This window comes from Struthio camelus, chromosome 3 (genome assembly GCF_040807025.1).
Source record: "Struthio camelus isolate bStrCam1 chromosome 3, bStrCam1.hap1, whole genome shotgun sequence".
NCBI lineage: Eukaryota > Metazoa > Chordata > Aves > Struthioniformes > Struthionidae > Struthio > Struthio camelus.
Genome location: NC_090944.1, coordinates 97,211,769 through 97,236,353, shown reverse-complemented (window position 1 = coordinate 97,236,353; position 24,585 = coordinate 97,211,769). Strand labels below are relative to the sequence as shown.

Sequence of the window (24,585 nt, the reverse complement as noted above, 5' to 3'; positions counted from 1 at the left end):
GTGTAGTCACTGCATACAGCCGAAAGGAATTATCACAAAATGAGTTCAGCTTTCGTTAATTATATAGCTACCAGTCAAAATATAAACTAGAAAATGTCATAATGGAATGGGCTTTATTTAACAAAGCAGTGGAACGTGCTCCTCACTGTGTGTACATATGTTAATATGCCAGTCCACTTGCTTTTAATGGGAGTTTAGGTAGTTTCATTTTATTAGAATATTTCAGCCTTAAAGTTTATTGGATGTTTAAACGATGAATTGGGACTAATTGAAACATCTTCTGTACCAACATGTGTTTGGCAGTCCTGGTGAAAATAGAGCAATGCAGAGTGGGAGTGAAAAAAAACTAGATCTTTTTTCAAGGGATGGAAATGGGCAAGGCTTTTGGAAATTTTGTAACTTTAATATGTGTCTAATTTAGGAGATGAATCCAAGAAGTCAGGACGTGTGCGTGTGTGTGAGGTAACTATGTATTCTGATAGAATAAGATGCTCTACAGAAGTTTGTCCCACTGGCTCTGTTGCAATCTAGCACAGACTGCATTTAAGAAAGCTTCTGAGAAAAACTGCTTTGATAAAACAGAATGGTGTTTTGTAAACATGAACTTTTCAGTTCTGTTTTTGTCCTTTCACTGGGGAGAATCAAAGCTCTCATCAAAACTCTGACTAGCTCTCTTCATTCAGATAGATGCTTTAAAATGAGCAATGGACAGTGTTTTATTAACCAAGTTATTTTTTGTTGGGATTTTAGTTATTTTAGTTCCTAGGAGAATGCCAGGAATCTGAATACCATGAAGACTTTTATTCTATGTTAGTGTGTTTGGGTTAGATACCTGGTTACCATGCTGGCTGAAGACATTTTGATGAAATTGTGTTACATCAGAATCAAATTTGTCAAAATTCAAACTCCTGTTAAAATTAGGCTGATATAGCTAGAATCCCGTTTTGGAAAAAATGACCAGTAAGGTGAACTCCTGGCAGTTTTGACAAATTATAAATCAAATGGTGGCAATTTTCACATTTTTTGAAAAAAAACCCTTTAATTTTTTAAAATTATGTAGTTATAATCTTCAGTAGTAGATGACAGCAATAGTTTCTGTCTAGTGAAAAAAAAGTGTTACCTGAAATATTTATTTCACAATTTTGTTTCATACAGAATGCACTCATTTGGGGGGCTTTACCCATTCAAATAAAAATACATTTTGAAACCTTTGCAAGGCAAGAGTTTTTACCCTCCAGATAGGTATCCCTCCATATTTTTTTCAAAAAATGGATGTAAAACCTGCATTTTATTACTCTTCTCCTAATGAGAACATCTGTATTTTCCTTAAATTTTGTTATGATCAGAAGCTTTACTAATTTGTATAATTAGTCAGAGCCTAAAAAATTTGCCATTGAGCAATATTTCCTTTTGTTACTGGAGGATAGGCCAATATTCATATGTTCTGCTTGTATAAATCTATAGTTCACACTACGGTTCCCAACTTGGTACTGGCAAGAGCTATATTAACTGTTCTTTATAGCCTGACAAATTACTTCTGGGTGTGAAGTTCTCAAGTAATAAAAAGGTAAGTAAGCCTCAAACTCCTAACGGCTCAAGCGGGATGAGAAGAGAAAAGAAATTACTAATGCTTTTTTTTTTTTTTCTGAGGAGGGAAAACATACTAGGGTTACTGGAATATTAGTAGTTACATTTTAAAGGTAAAGGTTTTAATGCTGCTTCATTTGTTCAGTACACTTCTTGTGTGTGTATATATATATTTTTTGCACATTGAATGCACTTTGATTGTATTTTCTGTGGACTTTATCCTTTCTTTTTCCGTATATTTCGCTTGGCAGATCAGTACCTCAGAATGTCCATGAGTGTCTAGTTTATGTCTTTTCGGATTAGGTAAAATAAAATACTTGTTTTCAAATAAGTTGTGTAACAGAGAGTGAACAGACTATTGTGAAACCAATCCATCTGTCATGTAGTGCTACATTATTGTATTACATCAACAACCCATTTTGTTCAAATGCCAAATATAATTGATATTGAATGCTTAACATACTGTAATACAGTTATTAAGAACAATTTCATTATAAGAGTATAGGTTTAAAAGTTACTGTTAAAAATCTGTGTTGGTGGTAGCAGTTGTATTTCTTCATTTAATGGAGTTTAATGCCTCAGAGTAATTTAAAGGACTGAAAGGGCTAGAAATTTAATTTTCAACAGTATCTCAGTTCTCTGCATGATGAGATATTAGGAGAAAATCAGCTTGCCGTCTTCATTCTCCCCCCTGCCAACAGATAAAAAGTAATGCGGAATTTACTAAGCTAGTTGGATTTTTTTCTTCTATATGTAAGTGTTTTTCCATACAGTTTCACTGTGAAATGAGGAGTAATTCTGGGCATTGATCAGCATCATCATCCACTATTGTCCAGAACAGGTTATGGATCCTGAAAATATACGTAGACTCATTTTAAATTAGTATTCTATTTTCATAACATAGTTTACCCTGAAATGTTATTTCTCTCAATGTTCCTTGTCAATGTTTCTTATGATTACCCCTTTTCTCTTCAGCATTTGAAGGATAATGATACTGCTTCTTTTTTTTTTTTTTTTTCCCTTAAACTTCCCGTCCTTGCTTGGCAAAATCTACTTCTAAAACAATAAATAGAGTAGACATGCTGCTATGACATGGCTTTATTTTGTTTTGGATTGTCAGACGAGCCAGGAAAAGAGATTTCAACCACACAAACTTGGGTTTAAAACCATTAGGAACAGATGATCTAAGAAGGCTGTACCAATTTGGGAAAACATCTGTTTTGTATACTTTAGAATTAAATGATAATTTTTGAAGTAAATATAAGTATTTCCATGGCTTCTAGGTGGATGAATATATCTTGACTGTACTATATCCTATAGCTAATAGTTTTGTGGGTGTTTTTTGTGGAGGCCACACGCATCATTAGCTCCCTGTCAGTTTTGTGTCTGTGTGTGCTTTGTATAAGCTGACTCAGTCCTTGTTTTGCATCTTCAATAAAAATGTGTGCTTGTGGTTTCTTCTCCTTCAAAATATTAGCCTACATATTGATCAGGTTACTAGAATCCTGTTTTGTCTTTTCTGTTGAATTTTGACATTTTACTTTCTTTCCTCCTTGGGAAAAAAAAGCTCACATTTTTTGAACATTTTTACAACATTGTTTTGAAAAGTCCATTTGGGATTATTGAGATAAATTTCCAGTTGAATTTGTCTGTTTCTAAAATGTACAGGAGAATCCTTTTTGAATGTGACGACCTTCATACCACAGACAATCGATACAACTCGGGAAACATCTTAGCTTTAAACAGCATATTTTCAAAATATATATTTTGCCTAAGAAACATTCTTTCTATCCCTGATAGCACTGTTTAGAAGCTCAAGGCATGCCCTGGGAAATTGATAAATACTATTTATACTACCAGCTGCTTTTAAGAATGCATACTTTATTCTGAATTAAGTACTCTCACAGAAATACCTCTCATAAGATAAATATTCTTTCACCGAGACTTCCTTGCTTCTTGCTTTCTTGCATTCTAAACTCATGTTTCTCACCCATGATGAAAATTATGATTTTACTGAAAGAAAAGATACAATTCCCAAAATTATCATGAAGTGGTTTCAGAATTTCACCATTTGAGTGACTTTTCTAACTTTTTTGAGTAGGCTTGCTTTGGTTTGGTTGTGCAACGGTAGAGTCCAAGTTCTGAGGAACTTGTATGGCTAATATAAAGTTCTAAGAAAAATAAACAAACTGAATTATTTTTCTTAATCTATTTGGAATGTAGACATGATAATCATTCATTTAAGGTGGTATCTTTTATATCAGTGCATAAGTTTTTATATTTTCTGCGTGTGATTATAACATTTTCTAAATATACAGTTTTGCTTCTGGGCTTGGAAAGGCCAGAATAAAAATGAGTTATGACATATTAATAGTGTGAAATGATATTAAAGAATATTTAAATACTTTTTCAAGTGGTTAATTTAAAAACTGTAATCTTTTCCCATACCTACTAAGGTATTTTATTTGAAATTGCATTATCTTGAAAATCAGGGAAGTAGATTTCTCGCATAGCCAATTTTTTTGTGTAGTGTTTTCTGTAAAGTTTTCTTGATTCCAGAACTGAATCAATATGATGTATTCCTTCCATTCATATGTTTTTTCTTTAATATCAATTAAATTGCTCCTAGAAACTGTTTCAGTTTGCTATTCACTGTTCAGCCATATAGCATTCATGTACCTGCAGTGAACTGGAGGTATGTCCTATGTATTTAGATGTAGGTCTCTTAATTGCAACGAAATTAAATCTAACTGAAAAAATGGAAGTGTTAGCCCACAGTCTCTAATAGGTGTTAGGGATTTGTTGACATGTTTTGGTAGCTAATGTTCTTCAAATGGTACACTGAGATGGTAAGTTACTTCTGCTGTTTTTGTATCACTGAAGTGTGCAATCAGTCGTATTGATACAAGTTCACCGGTCAACATGCAATACTGATGGCAAGGACATGCACAGTGGTACCATTTAATCTGATTAGGATAAACTCAGGTCTCAATGATAATAGCGCAGAGCTGTCATTGATTTACAAGCAGATTCAAAATACCCTAATTTATTTTTAAAAATGACAAAAGCTTGCTTTGCATTAATTTAGTGTAAGCACATGCCCATAGCATATATAGTAGCACCCTCATTTTGCAATCAGTCTGGAACATTGTATGTATGCTAGTTCTAATATAGTATAAATAAATAAATAAGGCAAATATATTCAGATCTTAATTGGAGAATCACAAATTGATAATTACAATATAGACATAAGACTGACATGCTTCATATTATACTTTGCACCACATAGGAAGACAAAACTTCTTTGGACCTGTGGAAGTCTTCTGTTTGAGAGGAGATGGCAAACTATTCCCTGCCATCAGTGGCTCCATACTTCAGAAAAAGGAAAGAGGCAGATATGTCAGTGTCATTCATATGCATATATACATACATATATATATATAAAATATATATGCATCTATTTAATATGATTAAGAATTTTTATATTGATTTGTCATTGGTTTTACTGTTTCAAATAATTACTGTTGCAAATGCAGGTTCTAAAAAGAATCTGAGACCAGTCTAAAAACATGTCTTCCTGTCACAGAGTAAGTTACTCTAATTTAATGCTCAGCAGAAAGTATTTGTGGCAGCTTCCCTATGCTGGTAGACTGGAGAAGTATTGTTGTTGGTCTAGAAGAACCCCTGACTTTTAGCAAGCTCAGATAGTTCAAGTGTCTGTCATGACCAGTTTGGTTAATATTACACATTTTATGCCATCATTCAGTGTTGTGCTTTAATCAGAAATCTAAACATATTTTTCTGGAAATGTGAATGTTGCAACCTTTGTTCATTCTGAATAGGAATGCAGAGTTGAAACAACCCAATTCTGTGTGAATTAAAAAACGCTAAAATCTTTGATATAGAGATGTCAAACTATTTCACTTCTGCATACTTGATTTAGAAAAGGAGTTGTCAGCACTCCTGACCTGAGATGATTTGCTTTAGTTTAGTGTGCAACACTGCATTATTTTCTCTGGAGAGCAGTTTGCCTGGATCTGTGCTTGTCAGTGCAGCCTCACGGGAGTTGTAGTTCCGGTGTTTCATGCTCTTTTCTCCTCTGTCAGGCACACTCACTGACTAGCTGAACAAAAGTCTCCGTGATTCACGGGGTGTTAGGCAGCTCTCAGGTGGCACTGTGATGATTCGATTAAAGCAGGAGATTGCAATGAATCTTGGCATATTTAGTTCAGGCAAAGAGCAGCCCACATGGGAAGAAAAATGAGTCCGAGGTACCCAAAGTGCATCTCTGCAGAAGTAGTCTAGCCATTCATGTAAAGATACAGATTTTTCTCCTCGTTGAACCACAGCAGAGTACTTTTTTTTCCAAATTTTCTGAATCCTGAGCATTTTTAGGCTTTTTAGCTGGTGGGAGTCTCAACAGAAAGTTTTGTAGCAGAATTGTCTGTGTGTAAGAGAGGGAGAGAATATATAGTACAATGGGGTTTTAAGAGAGGAATATAGCTGAAAGTAAGAACAGTGTAGGTAATTCATTATCAATATAATACTAACAAGAAAAGAATATTTGGTTATTGCATGTTAGAAAACAGTAAAAATGGCCATTACCTGGTAAAGAATCTTGCAACTTCCTCTACACTTCTCTTTTTCTTTCCTCAGCCCACAGCGCTGCATGCATCTGTGAGTGCAGGGCTAGCTAACAAAATCCTCCTGCAGGCTGCTGTGCAGTTACAGGATTGCCTTGGGTCTTGCTAACGTGTTTAAGCATGTGGGGTGGGGTGGGGGGAGTCATCTAGGGAAACTTATTACATAGTGTAAGAACTTGCTACATGTTGTAACTTGTTGCACATTTTAACAAGTTTGGATCAGAGGTAGTCTGATGGTTCATGGCAAGAGCTCCTTCCTCCTGTAGCCTTTCTCTTGCAGGATCTTGCGATCATCTTTTATTCCATATAAGCTGCATTGTCACTGTTGTCATAGAATTAAGTCATTAAAAGAGTTTGGACAGAGTCCTCAGATGTGAAGAACAAGACGTCAAGTCCTTTTCACAAGGAGACGACAAGTGAAGTTGTAAACCAAACTTAAAATAGGATATTAGTATTTGAGTTGTGTATGCCTCACAAAGTTATTGAGGTTTTTTCAGGATTAGAATTCACTCACTGTAATAAACAAATGGCCAAGTATTTTAAGCCTACAGTTATTTAAATAAACTTCCGCAGAAGCCTTGCATTGCTTTCATACATGACTGAAAAAGAGGTGCTTATGTAACTTCCTTTTCTCATGCACGTTGAGCTTTGTTTGCAGAGTGATCAGGAGATAGTTGTTGTTTGTGGCTTTTTTTTTTTTTTTGAGATGGTTTAGGGCTAAAAAAGGTCCCAATGCACTGTCAAGGCCAGTCAGGTTTAGCCAGGTAAGCAGATTGTAAAGGAACCGTGAAAACATTATTCTGAGGCAGAGTGAGGGAGCTTATATTTCACTTATGAGCATCTTTTCAGGTGACTCAGAAGCAAACAGTGACACATCAGGAAGGAAAATTAGTGTATCAGGCAGCAGCTTGTGCTTCCCGGATTAGATTTCTTTGAGCAAAATTAGACAAGGATTTTATTTTGGCACCCTGATTTAACTATTCTGTCCGTTTTATTGTTTTAGGTCATTGTTGATGAATGGTGGTGAAGCGCCTTGAGTGCTGTTTCCCAAATGTAATTAAATGAGGACATAATATTTTGCAGTGGAAGAGATTACACAGTAGCTGAATTTAAAGCAGATGAAACAGAAATAAGGACTACATATATTAGAAGTTCAGCAGTGCATACACATATGTTGGATTAGATGTTTTCAAATCTGTAATTGGAATTTTTTTTTCTGCGCTGAATTTTCATGAGTTCTTATGTTTAATGGTTAAGATGACTGCAAAACACAGGATTTTTTTTCTTCTTGTGCAAATTAAGACAAGACAAACAAGCTTTTGTAGTCTGACTAGTCACATACAGAATCCCAGGTCTGCTATAACTGATTAGGAGTCAGGTGCTGTGTTATATCTTGTTTCAGAACATTCCCACTCATTTATACAGTAATCTCTGTATACCGAATAAACAAGTCAGTTCCCAGCAGTGATGTATGGAGTGTAAACTGCCTTCTGCATGGAGGGTGTTTTCTGCTAACGTGGAACGATATTCAGAGCTAGAAGGGAAGGGGAAGGTGTAATTTTGCAAAGCAGCCATGCTAGTTCTCACTTTGCTAATCAAAACCAGAGAATTCCCCCAGAGCTATAGTGTGAGTGAGGTCTTCTGCACTTTAGATTGAGTCCATGAAGGCAGTTTAGGAAAACAAATGTGAATGTCAGTTAACGTTTTATTCTGTATGCTCTCAAAAGACTAATTACTGAGAGCACTAGGAATGCTGCGCCTGGCATGTTTGCGCTCTTGCGCAGTCCCAAGAGAGAGGTGGCGGCATATCACTCCTTGTAACACTGCGTTCCAGATCTGGGTCCCGCAGTTGTAGTAATCCTTATTATAATGTAAATATACCTTTATCATGTTGCCTTAATACAAACTGTCTTCTAAACTCTGTCCCAGTGTAACATCCATTGTTGTTCGCCCTGCAGTTCCAGCAATATTCCTGGAAGCTTACACTGCATGTATGGAATTTATCATCAAGTTTACTTCTATTTCTATACAAGATCCATGCAGAGATATTCACCTGAATCTGAGTTGACTTCTTTGTCATTTAGGAGATCATTAAGGCAGGCTCTAAGTTGAATTCAGAAGGTGTCAAAACAGGCCTTCAATTACTATATGGATAATAAATGTAAGGACAGATTTCATTTCTGAGATAACAGTTTTGTCTATTTGACAATTTATTCAATACATTGTTAGTAGCCCTTTCTATTTAAGTAATTAAAATTGCATGGCAGACAAAAGTCATGAACAGACTCAATATTTGATTACTGATTGCAATGAACATTAGTTCCCTTCTTCAGAATTACATTTGTATATTCTCTAATTGTGAGCAATAGACTCAGTCTTCCACGTCTTGCTCTCTGCTGTACTAACAATATCTACTTTTTGTATGTACTTTTTGTGTTGGACTGTGCCACTGGATTTGTGTTCCTTGGGTTGTTCATGTATGCTCCATATGTACATGGAGCATTTAAACCTCCAAACATTATCTGTACAAACAGGTTTTTTTGCATGAACAGTGGAATTAATTGATTTTGTTTTTATTTTTGGCATAAATTTTTGTTCTTTGCTCTTACATGCACCACTCCGGGCCCCAACTCACTCCCCCTTTCCTGACTCTGTACAACACCTCCCCCTGGGCAAATTAATTCACAGCTATAACTATCTAATGCCATATATATGTTGATTTGAATCATGTTGCTTCTGCAAAAAAGAGGTGCATAACAGAATTTTGTCTGTTGTTGACGAACATTTTTTCAATGCCGTTCAGCCATAAACATTTAATGAAATGCTTAGGAACTTAATGGGGAACAGAGGGAAGATAGGACAATGTTTTAAGATTTGACTAATAAAATAAAAGGCACAGTCTTGCAAAGATCTATTCTTTTTATGGAGTATGTTGGTGACTCAAGGAATGAAGCGGGATAGTCATAATGCATTTTCTCAAATTACATTTTATATTGTAAGAAGCTAGATATTTGGAGATAGGAAAGAAAGATGGAACTTATCCAATCTGTAAGCTTCAGTCAAGAAATATGCAAGAATAAAAACTGGCGTTATCTGCCACTGAGACCAATTTCTTTGCGTTCTGCAATAAAAAACTTGTTCACAGTTCACGTGAAACTGAAAGGCCTTTGGTTTGGGTTTGAATTACAAAAGGTACAGACCTATTTAGCCTGCAAAACTGAGATGGAAACAAATAGCTAATACATGTGGAAGTATCAAAAATACAATAAAAAGATTTTCAACATTTTCATACTCATCCCATTACCAATAAAAAACCATGCATTCCTGGGTCTACTGTCTCCAGGGATGCAAAAGTGCATCATATCGTAATTTCTTTTTTTCCTCTTCTCTAAAGAAAGGAAGGAATTTTTGCTTTGAACTTAAGAGCCCTACTTTTGATTTGAACAGCCGTTTTGAGAACTGTATCAATTATCTAGAAGACTGCATGAGTCTATTTTGCTTTTATATTTGGTACAATACTAGTGACATAATCAAGGTGAAGTTCTTTATCCAGAAATAGTTTTTTAATTACTTTGAAACTAAACCCCTCTGTTCTGCCTCAGTATTTCTCAAGATACTTTGGAGCATAAGCATTGCTTTACTATTGTCCATGAATAATTTATTTCCAGTTTTTTATTCTACTCAATAAAAATAGAAATTATTAAGTGAAAACAAAAATTACAAGAGTGGACCTTTCATTCTGAGACTGATGTAGGGGTTCTTAGAGATTTTTTTAGGGAAATAATTCTGGATTTCTTTATTCTTTCTTTCTTTTATTTTTTTTCTCTATGTTCAGATGGAAGACGTCATAGCCCGCATGCAAGATGAGAAAAATGGGATTCCTATTCGTACAGTCAAAAGTTTTCTTTCCAAGATCCCCAGTGTCTTTTCTGGTAAGAGTTAAAGTGAATTTCATACTATCTAGAGCTCCCTCTCTACCTCATGTAAAGGGATGTTCAAACACCAAAGGTGTTTAACAGAGTACTATGGGAAATCCACAGTCATCTGATCTGGAGGAGACAAAACTATCCTTTGAATACTTTAATAATACAAGTTTTTGGCTAATGAGTATATTTCTCACATTGGAGTGGGTTTTTACACAGATATTTTAGTACAGTAAATTAAGCCAACAGCATACTAAATTTACTGCAGAAAGTCAATTATCTGAAGATGGCAATATTTTTATTGCAGAGTTTCTGTGTTTCAGATCTAAATTTAATCCATTTTCATGGCAAGTATGATGAGTTTAGTCTATAGGGCAGTACATGAAAATAAGAATTTCCATAGCAACAGGACAAAAGGAAAATCATAGCTTCACTCTATAACTGATACTGAATTGTGATTGAAGACCTTCATCGCAACATGTATAAACTACTCTTGTAGTTAACTGCCTGTACCCAAGAGCTGAGACTGAGGTGTCTATGGTGATTTGCAAAACACCTGTGAACTTCGTAGCTGAGTCAAGTCAGTATTATGAAGCGCACAGAAATCTGTTAGTCTATTTTTAATTAGCTGGTATAATACACTTTATATATTTGTTTATATATATAGAATTTTTTACATTTTTATATTTTTATATATATATATTTTTCATGCTATCAATGACTACAGAGTTCCTTTGAAATAAATGCCATTGTTAAACCTGTACTTCCCTTACTTTGGTCAGCCTTGTAAACAGTTGCAGGTTTTGTAATGGAAAAGGTAATCTTTACACAGAAACGTACTGTCCAGAATAGCAAGAAGAATTCTATACTTTAATTTTCAACTTTTAGAATGCTTTTGGTAGTGACTGGGTCTGGCACAAAGGAAGAAAGATCTTAAGGAAGAACAAAACCCTTCATAATTTTAAAATATACTCCTGCAAAAACTAGTCTATGAAGAATGGACCTTTATTTCCCGTAAGTTAGTACAGCATAGCCTCCTATTAAATGATCCATATTAGTTATTAATTATTTTTCTGTGCCTTATATTGTGTGCTGTCGATTCAAAACTGGGCAGACTATTATAATTTGTCTAGCAGAAGACATTATTTCCCCAAATGTTTTTTTTACTGTTACTGGAACAGACAGCGTACAAGGTTGTGCTATGTTACTATATATATATATATGTATACATATAGTAATACCTAACATTCAGTGATGCAACAAATTCTATAAATAACCTGAGACATTAATTTCATCAACTTTAGGTGGTAAAGAAAAAGCGTGGCTGCATTCATTTATTGCCTTTCTATATTTTCTCTCTCTCTAATGCTATGGCAGTAATTTGCACTACACATGACTAAAAACCCCACCAAAACTGCACAACTGTCATTTTAATTAATTAAATGAATTAATTTTAATTAATTTCTACTTTCCCGTCAGTCCTCACTGTTACATGTTTTCACTTTTTGCAATGCATCCTCTGCTCTGTGGCGTTATGTGAAAGTTTATGGGCTGACTTTGTAAAATGTATATGCCTATAGATAGATAGATAAATATGGCTCTGTCTTCCCCTGGATGGAATCTGAACTCTTCACAGCTTCCTGTTGACTGTAGCAGGTTTTCTTCAATGTGCTAGGTGTTTGTGTATATGTAATGAATGCATGTCAGCTCAAACTCAAAACTTTTTGTTGCTATGAAGCCTTAGGATGCTTGGCTAAAGGTCATGATGTTAATCATGACAATGTAGGTGCATGCGGATTTCTTGTACAGCAGTCCTCGATAGGTTATAGTACTGTTAATACCCACAGAACCATCCATATGAGAATGACCAAATCAAGAAGGTAAAATTCTTTGGTTAGAAAGTATTTATATATATATTTGTTAAAAATATATGATATACATAGCCAGATGTCCAGAATAATGTCCAGTAGAAACTGGAATGAAAATTTACAGCTGTTTGTTTGTGGAGAGAAGCAAAATCTATAGGTCTACCACAGTAAGTCATGCTCCAGCAAGCACTTAGGCTCATGCTTGGGTTTATACATTAGAAAATTCCCATGAGAATCATTTAAACAACCTGTAAAAATTAAGGTAAGTCCATAAATGTCTGTAAGATTAGGGTCTTATAGGCTAGCACTGTAATTACCCTGTTATAAAAGCAGGAGTGATATTTTTATTTCTGTTTACTTACACTTCATACTACTGATTCCAAAATAGTAAGTGAAAGACTAGTTCAGACATCATGGACTTTTTAATCGAGAATTACTGGCCATATCCATTTAAGGTCTGAATGCATTAGCAATTAGCCTTGGGAATAGTATCCGAATCTGACCTTTTAATAGAATTTTGTGATTCTAATAAACAGAATGATGTTACTATATAATCTCATGTACTAAGTCATTCCTTGAATGTTTTTACAAGTAAAATATCCACACAGAGAAACATTTCAACTGCAGATAATTCTGTATGGGCTGTACACATTGTTGTATTTCAGATGAACACAAAAATAATGGTAAATTAAAGATTATTTCACCTTGTGAAATTCTGAGAAATAGGTGAATTATTTAGTTTTATACTTCATGTGCTCATAGAGAGCAAGTACGTTGCTTGGTGTTGATGTTTGTCACATTTATTTTTAAGTGAGAACAAACTGCTTGAATTCAAACTCACCATTTTTGTTTGATTTCTTTCTTAGAATTTTTCAAAAATAAATCACTTAGTTGACTTTGCCTGATTAAAATATTCTTAAAGTAAGTTTGCAAACTGTTTGATTAAAAAACAATACAAAACTACAGATGTATGCTAATTTCTATTCGTATTTGTGTCCACATTTAGGAGTGTGTCAGATTGACTATAGGCAGCAAATTTATCTATGGTGTGAACTTACTAAAGTTGATGAATTGCAGACTCATTTGGACAATAGCATTCAAGTGGCCTGAGCTCAGGAGGTGAAATGGTTTAAGAAAAAAAATCATATGCGGACTGAGCTCCCATATGCCTCATATACCAAAATACAAGTGTCTAAAAAGAAGGGAGTAAAAACAATGCTGTTATCTTACCCTGATTCTGTACCTCATTCTTTGGTACAGAGAGATTTTTTCAGGCTGTAACTAATATTAATGATGTTAATGATACTCATGTGAGTTCTTCTGCCAGATAAAATGCAAATAACTGTGGTTAACAACTCAGTGTGTTACAAAGTGTATAACAGAAATGGTGGGGCATATTATAGATAGTAGTAAACAATCACTGAAGAGGGCCTTTGCGAGTTACAAGCAGGATTCAGCAAGAAAGAATCAATGAAGTGTGTCCTCAGGTACTGACTACTTCATCTTTTCCTTGTTCTGCCTGCAAACCTGTTGTGCTGGTCAGCAAACGTCTGTGGTACGTTTTACTAGTTGTGACAAACAAGAATAAGCATCGAACATCCCAGAATGCTTCTGCACTAGAGCTGATCAGATCTGATGAGCTAATGGTTTCATTACATTCAAAGCTTATTTTACACCAAGATCTTTATGATTCGCTGTTGCAGAACAGATATTCCACAGTCTCCATTCCCAGCTATTTCTTTTTTTTTTTTAAATTGGAGTCCAAACAACTACTATAAATGTCTTGTAATTTTTTATAATAATTCCATACTGACTCGTCCTGACACCAGCTGAATGCCTTCTGGGGCCATTGCCACAATATACTGTATGCCTAGCAGGATTTCAGCCAGCAAATGTTTTTTATAACAGACCCTAGCCTTTACAGAGTGTTGCTGAGTCACCTCATCCAGCCAGGGCTTATGAGGATAAGTTCAATTAAGTCTTTGAACTGAGAGAATTTACACTGTGCTATAGCAGATGGTCTTTGTAGTGATGGTTCACCTCAAGCTGAGTTACCCACAATTTATTTGCAACTAGGCTCAGAGTAGATGCAACAAGCAGAAGAATATGCATGAGTGACTATCTTTGTAAACAACAGGTTAATATACTTAAGTACCCTTGTACACTACTACCTGAAACCGGATTTGCTAGATTGTATTTTAGGCCCTAACTGGTCACTGTTAATGGAAATATAATGGAAAAAATGTTTTAGCCTGACTGCTTAAGAAAATAAGCAGCATTATCATGTAAACTAACGTTGTCCGAGGAATAGCTTCCTGTCTTTGAGAGCAGAATAATCTATTTTTATTGTGGATGGTCTCCTTACCACCGTACACATTATAATCTTGAGTGTGAAAGTCCTTAATGCCCATGGAATTTGTCTTTGAGCGTCTTCAGGTTCATCTTCCTGTTGCGGTTTGTATAATGAGTGTTCCCCAGGAAGCAAAAGTAGACTGCCAATTATATACCAATATTCCATCATGGGAAGTTCTTCTCCTGGATTTTTTTTATGCAGTATTTGTTGTGTCTAGGTCATTTAACAACTTATTTAGTAGCTACTAGAACTCTTGATCATCTTGATTTCCTACCCCCCCCCCCAAAAAAAAAAAGAGAGAGAGAGAGACCATGATGTGAACTGGAGTAAGACTGTGTAAAAAAGAAGGCTCAAGAGCAACACATGCCAAAATATGAATTCACTGAAAAATGCATACATTGAAATCTCCTTTTCTATTTTATTGTGCAATAGAATGCAGGTATTAGGTTTTCTTGAGTATTTGGTTTGATTCATTGGAGCATCTAGCATGGAACAGGTTATTTCCAGGCTTCAGTATAGGCTTTCACTAATCACCATAAAGGTTAGTAACATATATTCAGGATTTAGTGACTGAGTGTTTATTTAAAGAATTTATTACTAGATAAGGCTACTGGGCTACTAAGGTTGCTACAGGGTCTTCCAAAGACTTCTACATAACGTTCTTGATTTGAAAAAATGGAAAGAAATTCACTGATTTCCAAGCTCACTGTTAGGAGGCTATAGATGAAGTAGTGCACTTCCACACAACTTCTGAATGAATCCAGTGTAACGTAAGGACACATGAGAGAAGTGGGCACTGTAAGCTAAAAGTTTGTTAAATCCTTCTCCACGAAATATAGTCTATAATGCTCTTCAAACATAAAACTGGTCAGCTAGGCAAATTACTTTTCAAAAAATGCATTGTTATAAAAGTGCATCCTCTGCCAGAGCCTGAGCTTTCTCTGAACTGAACTAATTATACAGCAAATGAACTGGAAGTTTCTTGAGGTAGAGACTAGATCACAGTTTTTTCCAGTAACTTCAAGCATATTATTACAAGTCTGGGCGCCTAAAGCTGTGCTTGAATTTGTCAGTGCCGTTGTTTCCTGTGTTGTTCTTGGGAAGTTTGAATGTTTACCTTTAATGCCAAAATTTTAATCATCCCTTTCTATGGTTCCAAGTCAGTTTCTATGATTAACACTGATGACCACAGTCATGGGCATTCCGTTTTCAGAAGGCACACATTTAAAGCAGTGGTTGATGCCCTACTAGACTGCAATGGTACGGGACCCCCTGTGTGCCTACAATCTGTACTCTAAAGGTGAAGTCATAATAATGTTGTTCATCCGATATATATTGTGGCTTTGATTTGAAAGTTTAAAGGCTCCAAGGAAAAAAAGTAGGCTCTTTCTCTGCGATTATGCATTTTGATTAACAAAAGAAGGGTTTTCAGTTTTTGTCTCCATGGTTTTAAAATGTTTTGGAGGAGTAAAAAGCCAGTTTATATAGACATCATGCCAGGCAACAACAATAATTGCATGAAGATTGTCATGTGCATTCTTTACTAACACTGATTAGAGCATTAGAAATAAAAAGAAGGCAATTTGCCTGGGACATGGTTCACCATTAGGCCTGCAAATTGATAAAAAAAACTTGTTTGAAACGATGAATATGAGGAGCCTGACATATGAATCATAGGGATTAGAAGAAGCTCTAAAATATCATTTTTATTTTTACTAAGGAAAGACATCAAGTAAATGCCAAAGTTTTGCTGTTCACTTCACTTTCAAGCAGAAAGAAGCATTCAGAGTTTACAGCTAAGGCACTGCAATAGTTGAGGAGTTTTTTTGTGTCTTTTGGGGTGGGAAGGGTTGGTCAGTATTTGTACTGAAAGCTTCATAAGCTAATTAGAGCATGGATATTTCATTAAGACAGAGATACTGACATAGTGGCGTCATATGGTGATTATAGAATACCAGCCTGAGTGGTGTCCTGGAGTATAAGTTTCCAAAACGTATAGTACTTGGATATGTTTGGTGATGAAATGGGATGGAGAAAAAAATGAATAAAATCTATGGGAAATGTGCCACTTAAATGAACTGTAAGCGTGCATGAGGGACATTATTTTCTCTTTTTATTGAAGGAAATGGGAGAAGAGAGAAGTATGACAAATGTAAGTTCAATTAAAGAATACATGCAGAGATAGAATAAAAAAATACCCGATGAAAGCATGTTCATACTGGTTGTTAGTGGATGTTTCTGCTGAGTGGCTAACTAGTTAGTATTTGGATATGTTGCTTTGCTAGGAAGCCCAGAAAGTTTAAGGGAAGCTTGCAGAGAGATAACCTTAGATCCCTAATGAAGGAGTTCAACATGTAACAATACATCCTCTGAAATGGAAAGGAGCCACAGCTTGAACCAACAATGGCAGGAGAAGACCAGTAGAAGGATAGTTTGCAACTTTTCCTTTTGAATCTAAGGGAAGATGAAAGGATTTATATGCCTTTCCCAGGAAGACATACGTGTGAAGTCTTTAGTTCTTTCTCGTTCCCAGATGTAAGGCTGACATTGTGCCTTTGCCGTATAGGTACTGCATTTACACCTTCTTAGAAAATTTATTCCTATTACATGAATTGGGTCATATTTGTATTTGTCTTTTCTCCTGATCTCAGCACATACTTATTGCTCTCCTACCTCGGAAATCTTTAAGATAATGAGATATTGCACTATGAATAGTAAATGCGTTCATGTCATTGTTAATTATGAATCTTTTTTTAACCACTGGTAATATTGGTAAAAAACTGAGCATTTGTGTTTAAACATTAAAAAAACAATCCTCCTCAAAAGAAGGATGGTCGTCTCAGTAGATAGGTCAGAGATATTGAGAAACCCCAGGGGAAAGCATTGTCATGGCAGGTAATCTCACCCACAAATTATAGGTGGGTGAGCCCAAGGTATGAATCACAGAAGCTGCCTGCAACAACAGAATTGCTGTATAGAGGCAGGCAGCAAAAAATAAAGAACAGCGGGAACTGAATGACTCAGGGGACTAATAACAAGAAAGAGAGTGTTTCCTCTGTCGTTAGTTTTGATCTTGCCCAGCTGAGTAATGATAGAAAGTTGTTAGCATCTGATGACTGTTCAGTGCTGGGTGTGAAATAAGTTGATAGTTTTACCCACTTTAGTACTGGAGATTACCTACCTGAAAAGAAAAGACAAAAGAAAAAACTTGGATTGACAGAAAAGATGCCAAGCATAGCACCTCAATCATCAGGTACCTTTGAAGCAAAGTAACATGCATTATGTGTAAACACAAGGATTTTGGAATTTCTGGTTTTTTAATACATTTTCTGGATAAATTTACTGTGTGGGGGGAGCCGGAATCCCCATCTCCCGAGCCCCTGGTTTTATGGACTTTTTTTTTTTTTTTAATTCAGTGTCTGCAGCGCTGGTTCAGTGATAGGTTCCTACACGCTTGTTCTCTCCATTCCTTCATTCCCTTTTCCTTCATTCTTCGACAAGTATAATTTACTGGTAAAATCATTGCTGGATTCGCTAAGCCAAATCAGTCTCATGTAAGTCTACGCAATCTTGTTGTTTGCAAACAGAGCCTTCAGTGTTACGACTGTGCAAGCTCACTGCCTTGATTAGGTTCCAGTGTAAAAGTTTTGATGAAAAGATTTATATTGGTACAGCAGTGACAGAACTTGGCCCATGCCCTCTGTTATGCAGGTCTAGAAAAGCAGATATGAGCAGGGAGTTGCCAGTTTGCAGTTTCACTTTTCAAGGCAGAACTGTTGAGAATAATAAGTTAATAATCCAACATCCCAAACTAGTAGTTGGTTTGAGGATAAAACACCAATATTTCAATATTTCTTGCATATTCTTTCTACTCATCATTTTGTCAAAGACTGACTGATTTGGATTCAAATGTTCATGGTCTTTCAGGGATGGACACTTTTCAGGACAAGGCTTGCTCTCTCATTTATTGATGTCATGTTAATGAGTTTTAGAATCATAAGTAGAAGAGGTTGACTTAGTGGTGGCATAAGACTGGGACATGCAGTCCTCTTGAAGTACTGAGATAATTAATTGATTAGTAAGTGGTGTTTTGTATGTTCTATCATTTAAGCTACCCAAGTGGATATTTTCGTGGTCTCTGCATATGTTCACTTCACAATTCTTGTTTCTGTTTATTTGCCTCTCTGTCTTGACTTCATCACTGGGCCAGAGAAGGGTATTCTGAAGCTGCTTAAAACTTGACAACTTTCTTATTTTTTTGAAATAAGCTTAATGACAGCATTACAGTTCTGAAGCTCAGAATGTGAATGTGACAATCCTTGGTGGGCTCTGATCAAATAAGAGCTGAATGCTGTTATCCACCTGAAATGAAAAGTGAATGAAAGAAATGAAAAACAGTTTCCAATAATTTTAATGCGCAAAGATGATTCTGTTCTCTTATTTTAAGTAGGGCATAAGTTAATACCAGACCTTTAATAAATCACTGCCCAAGTTAAAAAATTTGAGAATGTTGAAAGGGTTTTCATTGGTTGATTTAAATAGAACAACAGAGTTCTCATTTAAAAGTTATTGTTTCGTCCTAATGAAGTAACAAAAAAATTATTCAGATGTTTGTCTTTCAGTTCAGTGATGATTGCCATTGGGAGCTTTAGTAAGAAGAAGAAAATATAGTAATGAGAGTATGAGGCAATTTTGCAAGATTGTTCTAGGAAACTAATATATACTGAAAAGCCATTGAAAAGTCTTTTAAAGTAGTCTCTGTGCAAAACAGTCATCATAAATGTCAGTTCTCTTAAAGCCAGCGGATAGGAAAGTTTAATTTCACAGACAGTTGCAAAAGAAATAGGTCCAGAAATCATGCACTGATGGGCAAAAAATCTTAATAAGTGTTCTCTTGTTGTGAGATGGGAGAGTAATGAGATTGTCCATCTTTTTTTGTTGTTGTTGTTCCTCCCCTTCATGTACACAGTTTGGATGAGATGATCCTCTGTTTCACAAACGCTGAATAAGGCCTTACAGCTCAGCATGTTGCCGTGGAAATAGCTGTGGGGCTTGTTGATCATTGATCAACTTTTCCTGGTATGTTGTTTTGTCATGAAAATACTTGCCTTCCTTTCTTGTACCTTCTCCCTCCTAGGCTCTTCATGTGTAAAATTTTGCCAGTGCTTTTGTGGAAAGGGGTTGCTCATCCTTTGAAGGATGAGTACTTCTGAGAGGAGTGTGGATAAACCTACTGCCTTCATTATGGCCAAAAATTTCCCTGGGTTGCTGCCTTTCAACACCCAGTCTCTGAAGGCTGGACATGAGTAACGTTCCTGGAAACTGTGGGGTGCAAATGGAGTCCTGAGTTAGTCTGGCATCAATGTGAAATTAGCAGGAGTTCAGCGGCGTTTCAGAGCTCCACTTCAGCTAGTTTACCGCTTTCGCTGGCGTAATAACACCAGTTTACAGCTGTGTTTTGTTATTCCGTAGTTAAACCAGGAAAAATTGCTGGTATTTACACAGGAAATACACCCCCCCACACACACACTCATGCGCACGTGCATGCGCACACATACACACACACAAACATGTACGCATGTATGTCATATATATTTGCCCATGAAATGGTGCATAATATATCAGCTTTAAGGAACCTTTTTGGCTGAAATAAGAATTGCCTTTAGTAGTAATTAATAGTATAGGTTCACTAAAATCTTATGTGTGCAAAATCAAAGCCTCATAAGAAGATGAGAGCTAGAATATGTCTAAGGAAGAGGCACTCTATAGAAGTGTATTCAAGGGTTCTACGCAAATGATTTTCCTTCCCAGATATCTCTTTGAAATCTTAGAAAGTTGGTGTTATTGATGTTACAGAGCAATGGTTAGAACCAACGAAATAATGATCAGTGAGAATTTCCAGGCATCTGTGTTTTAAATAATTGTTTTAAATAGAAAGGAGAGCAAAGTATAATACTTGACTCCATCAGTTTATGTGATGCTGTTATGAGAACAAGGCTGTTTGTATAAATCACGTTGCAATTTTTTAGCGGAACAGTTTGGGGTACACCAGAAGAGAAGTGTTTTCTGAGAAGGAAGAGCTGCAACTGTGTTTGCCATCACTGATTTCTGAGACAGAAGGGAAATTTGCTGCTCGTGTTAGGAATGAGGAGGGGAAGTGTGTAGCTGAAGACAGTGAAATCCCAACATGAAGTCCTTGCTGAATGTTAGTAGTGGTTTTACCAGAATGTGAAATCTGTTCCAGGATACACTTGATACCTATTTTCTGGAAACTGTCCCAGAAGTGAACATCCACTTAAAGACAAAAAGAATAAAAGCCCAGTCTAATTCTTTCAGGGTCAGAACCCTTGAATCTGAAAACTATCCATTGTCTTGCCAAAAATCAAAACCTTATGGTAGCATCTAGGATTTGTAAGTGTAATTTTGTATGAGCATAATGTAATCCTAAATCTGGGAGTATATTTTCCTAGGATTTGGTCTTGAATTTATGGTCACTTAGGGTGGAGAGCAATAGTTACAGGTAATATCTGTGTAAAAGCCTGTAGTTAGGTAGGTTCTGTAACTGTTTTATAAATAGATATTATTACAATTACATTGTGGAGTACACTTTGAAAAATATCCAACTTTATATAGCATTGAACACTGTTGTCTGGTAGCATGTATTTGATTGACTGGTAAATATTTGTTACGTGCTTATGGGAAGCAGCATAGATATTTGATAGGTATTGCTGATACCAGGTACAGATTATCCATTATTTAAATGGAGACATCCTGCTAAGCATAATTTGGTGTAAATGGTATATTTTTGTAAGTTCTCTTTCATTTTTGTTTTCTGGATGATACAAATACATCTAGGATAGTAGTCCCCTATTAAAGGATTGGTTTTTTATTGCCTTTAAATCTACCATTTTAAAGTGATTTGAAATTTTTAAATGAAATATATACATGCAAAGAGAAGGTAGTGCTGTTTTTGTAGATTTCAAGTTGCCATTTTTACAGCCAGACAGATATAATTAGCCAGCAGTAAAAATAATCTAGTTAATATCATTCTCCAGGGAATCTTGTGTCTCCATTACACAAGAAATTAAGGTATCAGAGTTTACAAGATGACTTGTGATACTGTTTCTAATTTTGTTTTCAGCTGTAAAAAAAGACTTTGTCACTGCAGTTGCATCAGAAGAGTCCAGACTTGTCTTGCTAAAAGGACAGCAAGCAATAAATTTTAATAAATGTATTTGTTTGCGTGTTTGTATTATTGCTGGAGCCACAAAATTGTCTACAGACTAGTTTTGTGTGGTGCCCTTATCAAACAGTGTATGCGAGGAAGCACTTTATAATAACAAATGCCACAAAAACGTAAGGATTTTTTGTGTTAGGAGGATGTCTGTTGATGACCCTCACCTTTATTTGGCTATGATGTATTATGCCATTATGCTTTGCATGAAATGTGATCCCAGTTGTCTAATTTTAATATGGGATGTTCAAGTGAATTGCACTAAGTCTAACTTTGTTACAGTAGGAGCTAGTGTGAATCTGGACTGTTTAGATTTTTTTCCTTAGCAATTGCCCAAGATGTGCTTATCTGAGTGTTTTATCAGCTTGGGCACGCTTGTTGAAGTAGCTGATCCTGATACAGACTAAGCAATCTGTTTAATCTCCGTACTGTAACTGCATGCATGAAGTCTATTTGTGAAAGATGCTGGATATTTGTGATGGTAGGCAGAAGAAAATAGTAAGATCTGAGTTTCCCAGTTAGAACGTGGTGTTTTGTCTCAGAAATGCAGGCATAAATTTAATCCCTGACATAAAGATAGCTATTGAATCAATATTGCTGTGTAGAGACAGTGCAACTTAGAAATGAGATACTTTTCTTGGTGGGAATTAATACTGGAGTAGGAAACCAAATGTCATGCTAAATTCTCCATGATTCAGGAATTGCCATATTTATCTAGAATCTTCTAAATTTCCATAGAAATGGGGTTTTACAGGAGCTAAGATAGTTGTGCAGATTCATGCTCTGAACAGTGTCCACCCCTGCGCTCTGAATGAGGGACAGAACCTTTGGTTAAAATAGTGTGTGACAATTAAATTAAGCATGCCTCATAATGAGAACACACACTTTAAGATTCCACATATCTTTGCACTTACTCATCTTTCCACCAGCAGTGAGGTATCCCTTTCTCCAGTCCCTTGGTACCCCCAAATACGCTCTTTCATTATCTTACTCTTTGAAATTCGTTCATCGCAGAGCTCCTGTCGTGTTACTACAGCCTTGAGTACGCTCACTTTTTTTCGGTGGCAACGTGAAACACCTTTGTGATCACTTATTGGATATTCCCCTTCCAGAATGCCCCACAGTACTGCAATGCACTGTGTGCCAGATTGAACATAGAATAAAAACTCTTTACCTTTAAATCTTGCTTAGAAGAAATGACTAAAAATTTTGCCATGGCCTTTTGCCTCAAACGTGTAGGTCTTTGTCCATAAGGGAAGAAAAGGGTGAAACAGGACATTTCCAGTGCACATATATTCGAAGTAGATGTTTTGATGTGTACTTCTAAGATGACAAAAGAATTCCATGACATAATTATATGAAATATCGTTTAGTTCCATATCCTGTATATATATCTATGTGGTTTGCTCTTTGCTTATTTCCTTTTTTTTCTGGTTGTGAACCTTCACCATAACTGAAAGATGTGGCAGGTCAAAGAATCAGTTGACATGATTAGAATTTCACTAACATCTCAGACTAGTAGTGTGTAAGATAATCTTTCTCTTAGCTATGTTGCTTCTAAAGAGTTGTCAAAGTGATAATTAGAAGTTACTGACAGCATCTATTGAGAGGTTATTATTTTGAAAAATATAAATGGAGGAGATTTGTATAGGAAATCCATTTTTCCTTTTTTCGCAGTAACTGCTAGGAGGACACATCCTTTAAGGAGTTAGTAGCTCTAGGTGTCCAATTAAGAGACTAGTTGTGAGCAAATGTTAAGAATAATTTTTTTTCCATTGCTGTAGCAGTCAAAAGATAAAGCAGTGTAAGAACTCACAACAGGAATTGGATTGCTGGATGCAATGCACAATGCAGTGCACAATGAGGATCCCGAAAACTGAGGCACTGGGCAGAGCTATCGTAACCATTGAACTGGGAAGTCAGAAGGTGCAGGCTACAGGTGAGTGTGGCTGTCTGAGGAACAGTGCAACAGCTAAAGATTCTTTGGGAAACGAGGTAGATGGACACAGAAATTGCTTATAAGGTCCTCCCTGTTTGGCAAGAAGGAGGACCTAAATAAACTTATTCAGTGTTAGAGGAACTGAGGATTGGGAAGTGGAGTCAAACTACTTGGAAAGCATTGAGAATGTAGGAAAGAAAAGAGGAAGATAAAATTACCAGTAACACTAGCACATATTTTGTAACATTATATTTTTGATTACAAAGCCTTCTAGTGCTTGCGTGTAGGAGTTGGCAAGTGGGACTGATGAGTGCTTGATGAATATTTCACTGTCAGAATAATGTAATGTCAGTGAAGAATTTGAATTGTTGCTGAGAATTTGGTTCCATTGTACCATATTGAAAACACCAGGCACTGAATATTTGCAATAACAACTCACCCACCTCAGCCCTTCCTGAAATTTTTTACCTTTGGAAGGATGTTAAAAAAGTGCTTTGAAAATAAAAAAACTATTCTTAAAAGTTTTTTAAAGAGTATAATGTATACCATTTCTTGCCACGGAAGGGTCTGTAAACTTTTGGGCTGCAGCAGCTAGATATGTAGTTTTGATATATAAACACCAGAAATGTGTGTGGAATTCAGGTATTTAAATATGCCTGCTTACATCTCAACTTAGCCAGAAATGCATGCAAATACTCCTTTTATGCATTTAATTGTGCAAGCTAGCCACTTAAAACTGCTGCACGGCTTTAAAATTTGGGTTCTGAATATATGACAAAAACTTGTGAAAAATATTGAGAAAAGCTGCCCAGGTTCTAGAAGTGATAGATAATTAAGTTTTATTTTTCTTTCTCTTCAGAGAAAGAAATACCAAATTAGTATGTGCACATGGTGAGCTCATTGATGTCGTTACCCCTTGTGCTTGTCTGATGCAAGATTTTTTACCCTTTAAGCTTTTAGAATGTAACGTGAGATAGCTAAAAATAAAATGTGGAAATACTTTATAGACTATTTCTTTGTGCCTTTCAGTCCAGACTA

General features: G+C 35.9%; 1 protein-coding gene across 9 annotated transcripts in view; it reads left to right on the top strand.

Annotated features, from left to right (window-relative positions):
• RGS7 (regulator of G protein signaling 7) overlaps positions 1 to 24,585 on the top strand; it is a 284,031-nt gene that overhangs the window by 139,055 nt on the left and 120,391 nt on the right. For 8 of the 9 annotated variants that reach the window (XM_068939272.1, XM_068939273.1, XM_068939271.1 and 5 more), the window contains one exon: positions 10,066 to 10,162. The exons of the other annotated variant lie outside the window; for it this stretch is intronic. In XM_068939272.1, coding sequence (XP_068795373.1) covers positions 10,066 to 10,162 — 97 coding nt within the window. The remainder of the gene's footprint in view (positions 1 to 10,065; positions 10,163 to 24,585) is intronic. 9 annotated transcript variants of the gene reach the window in all.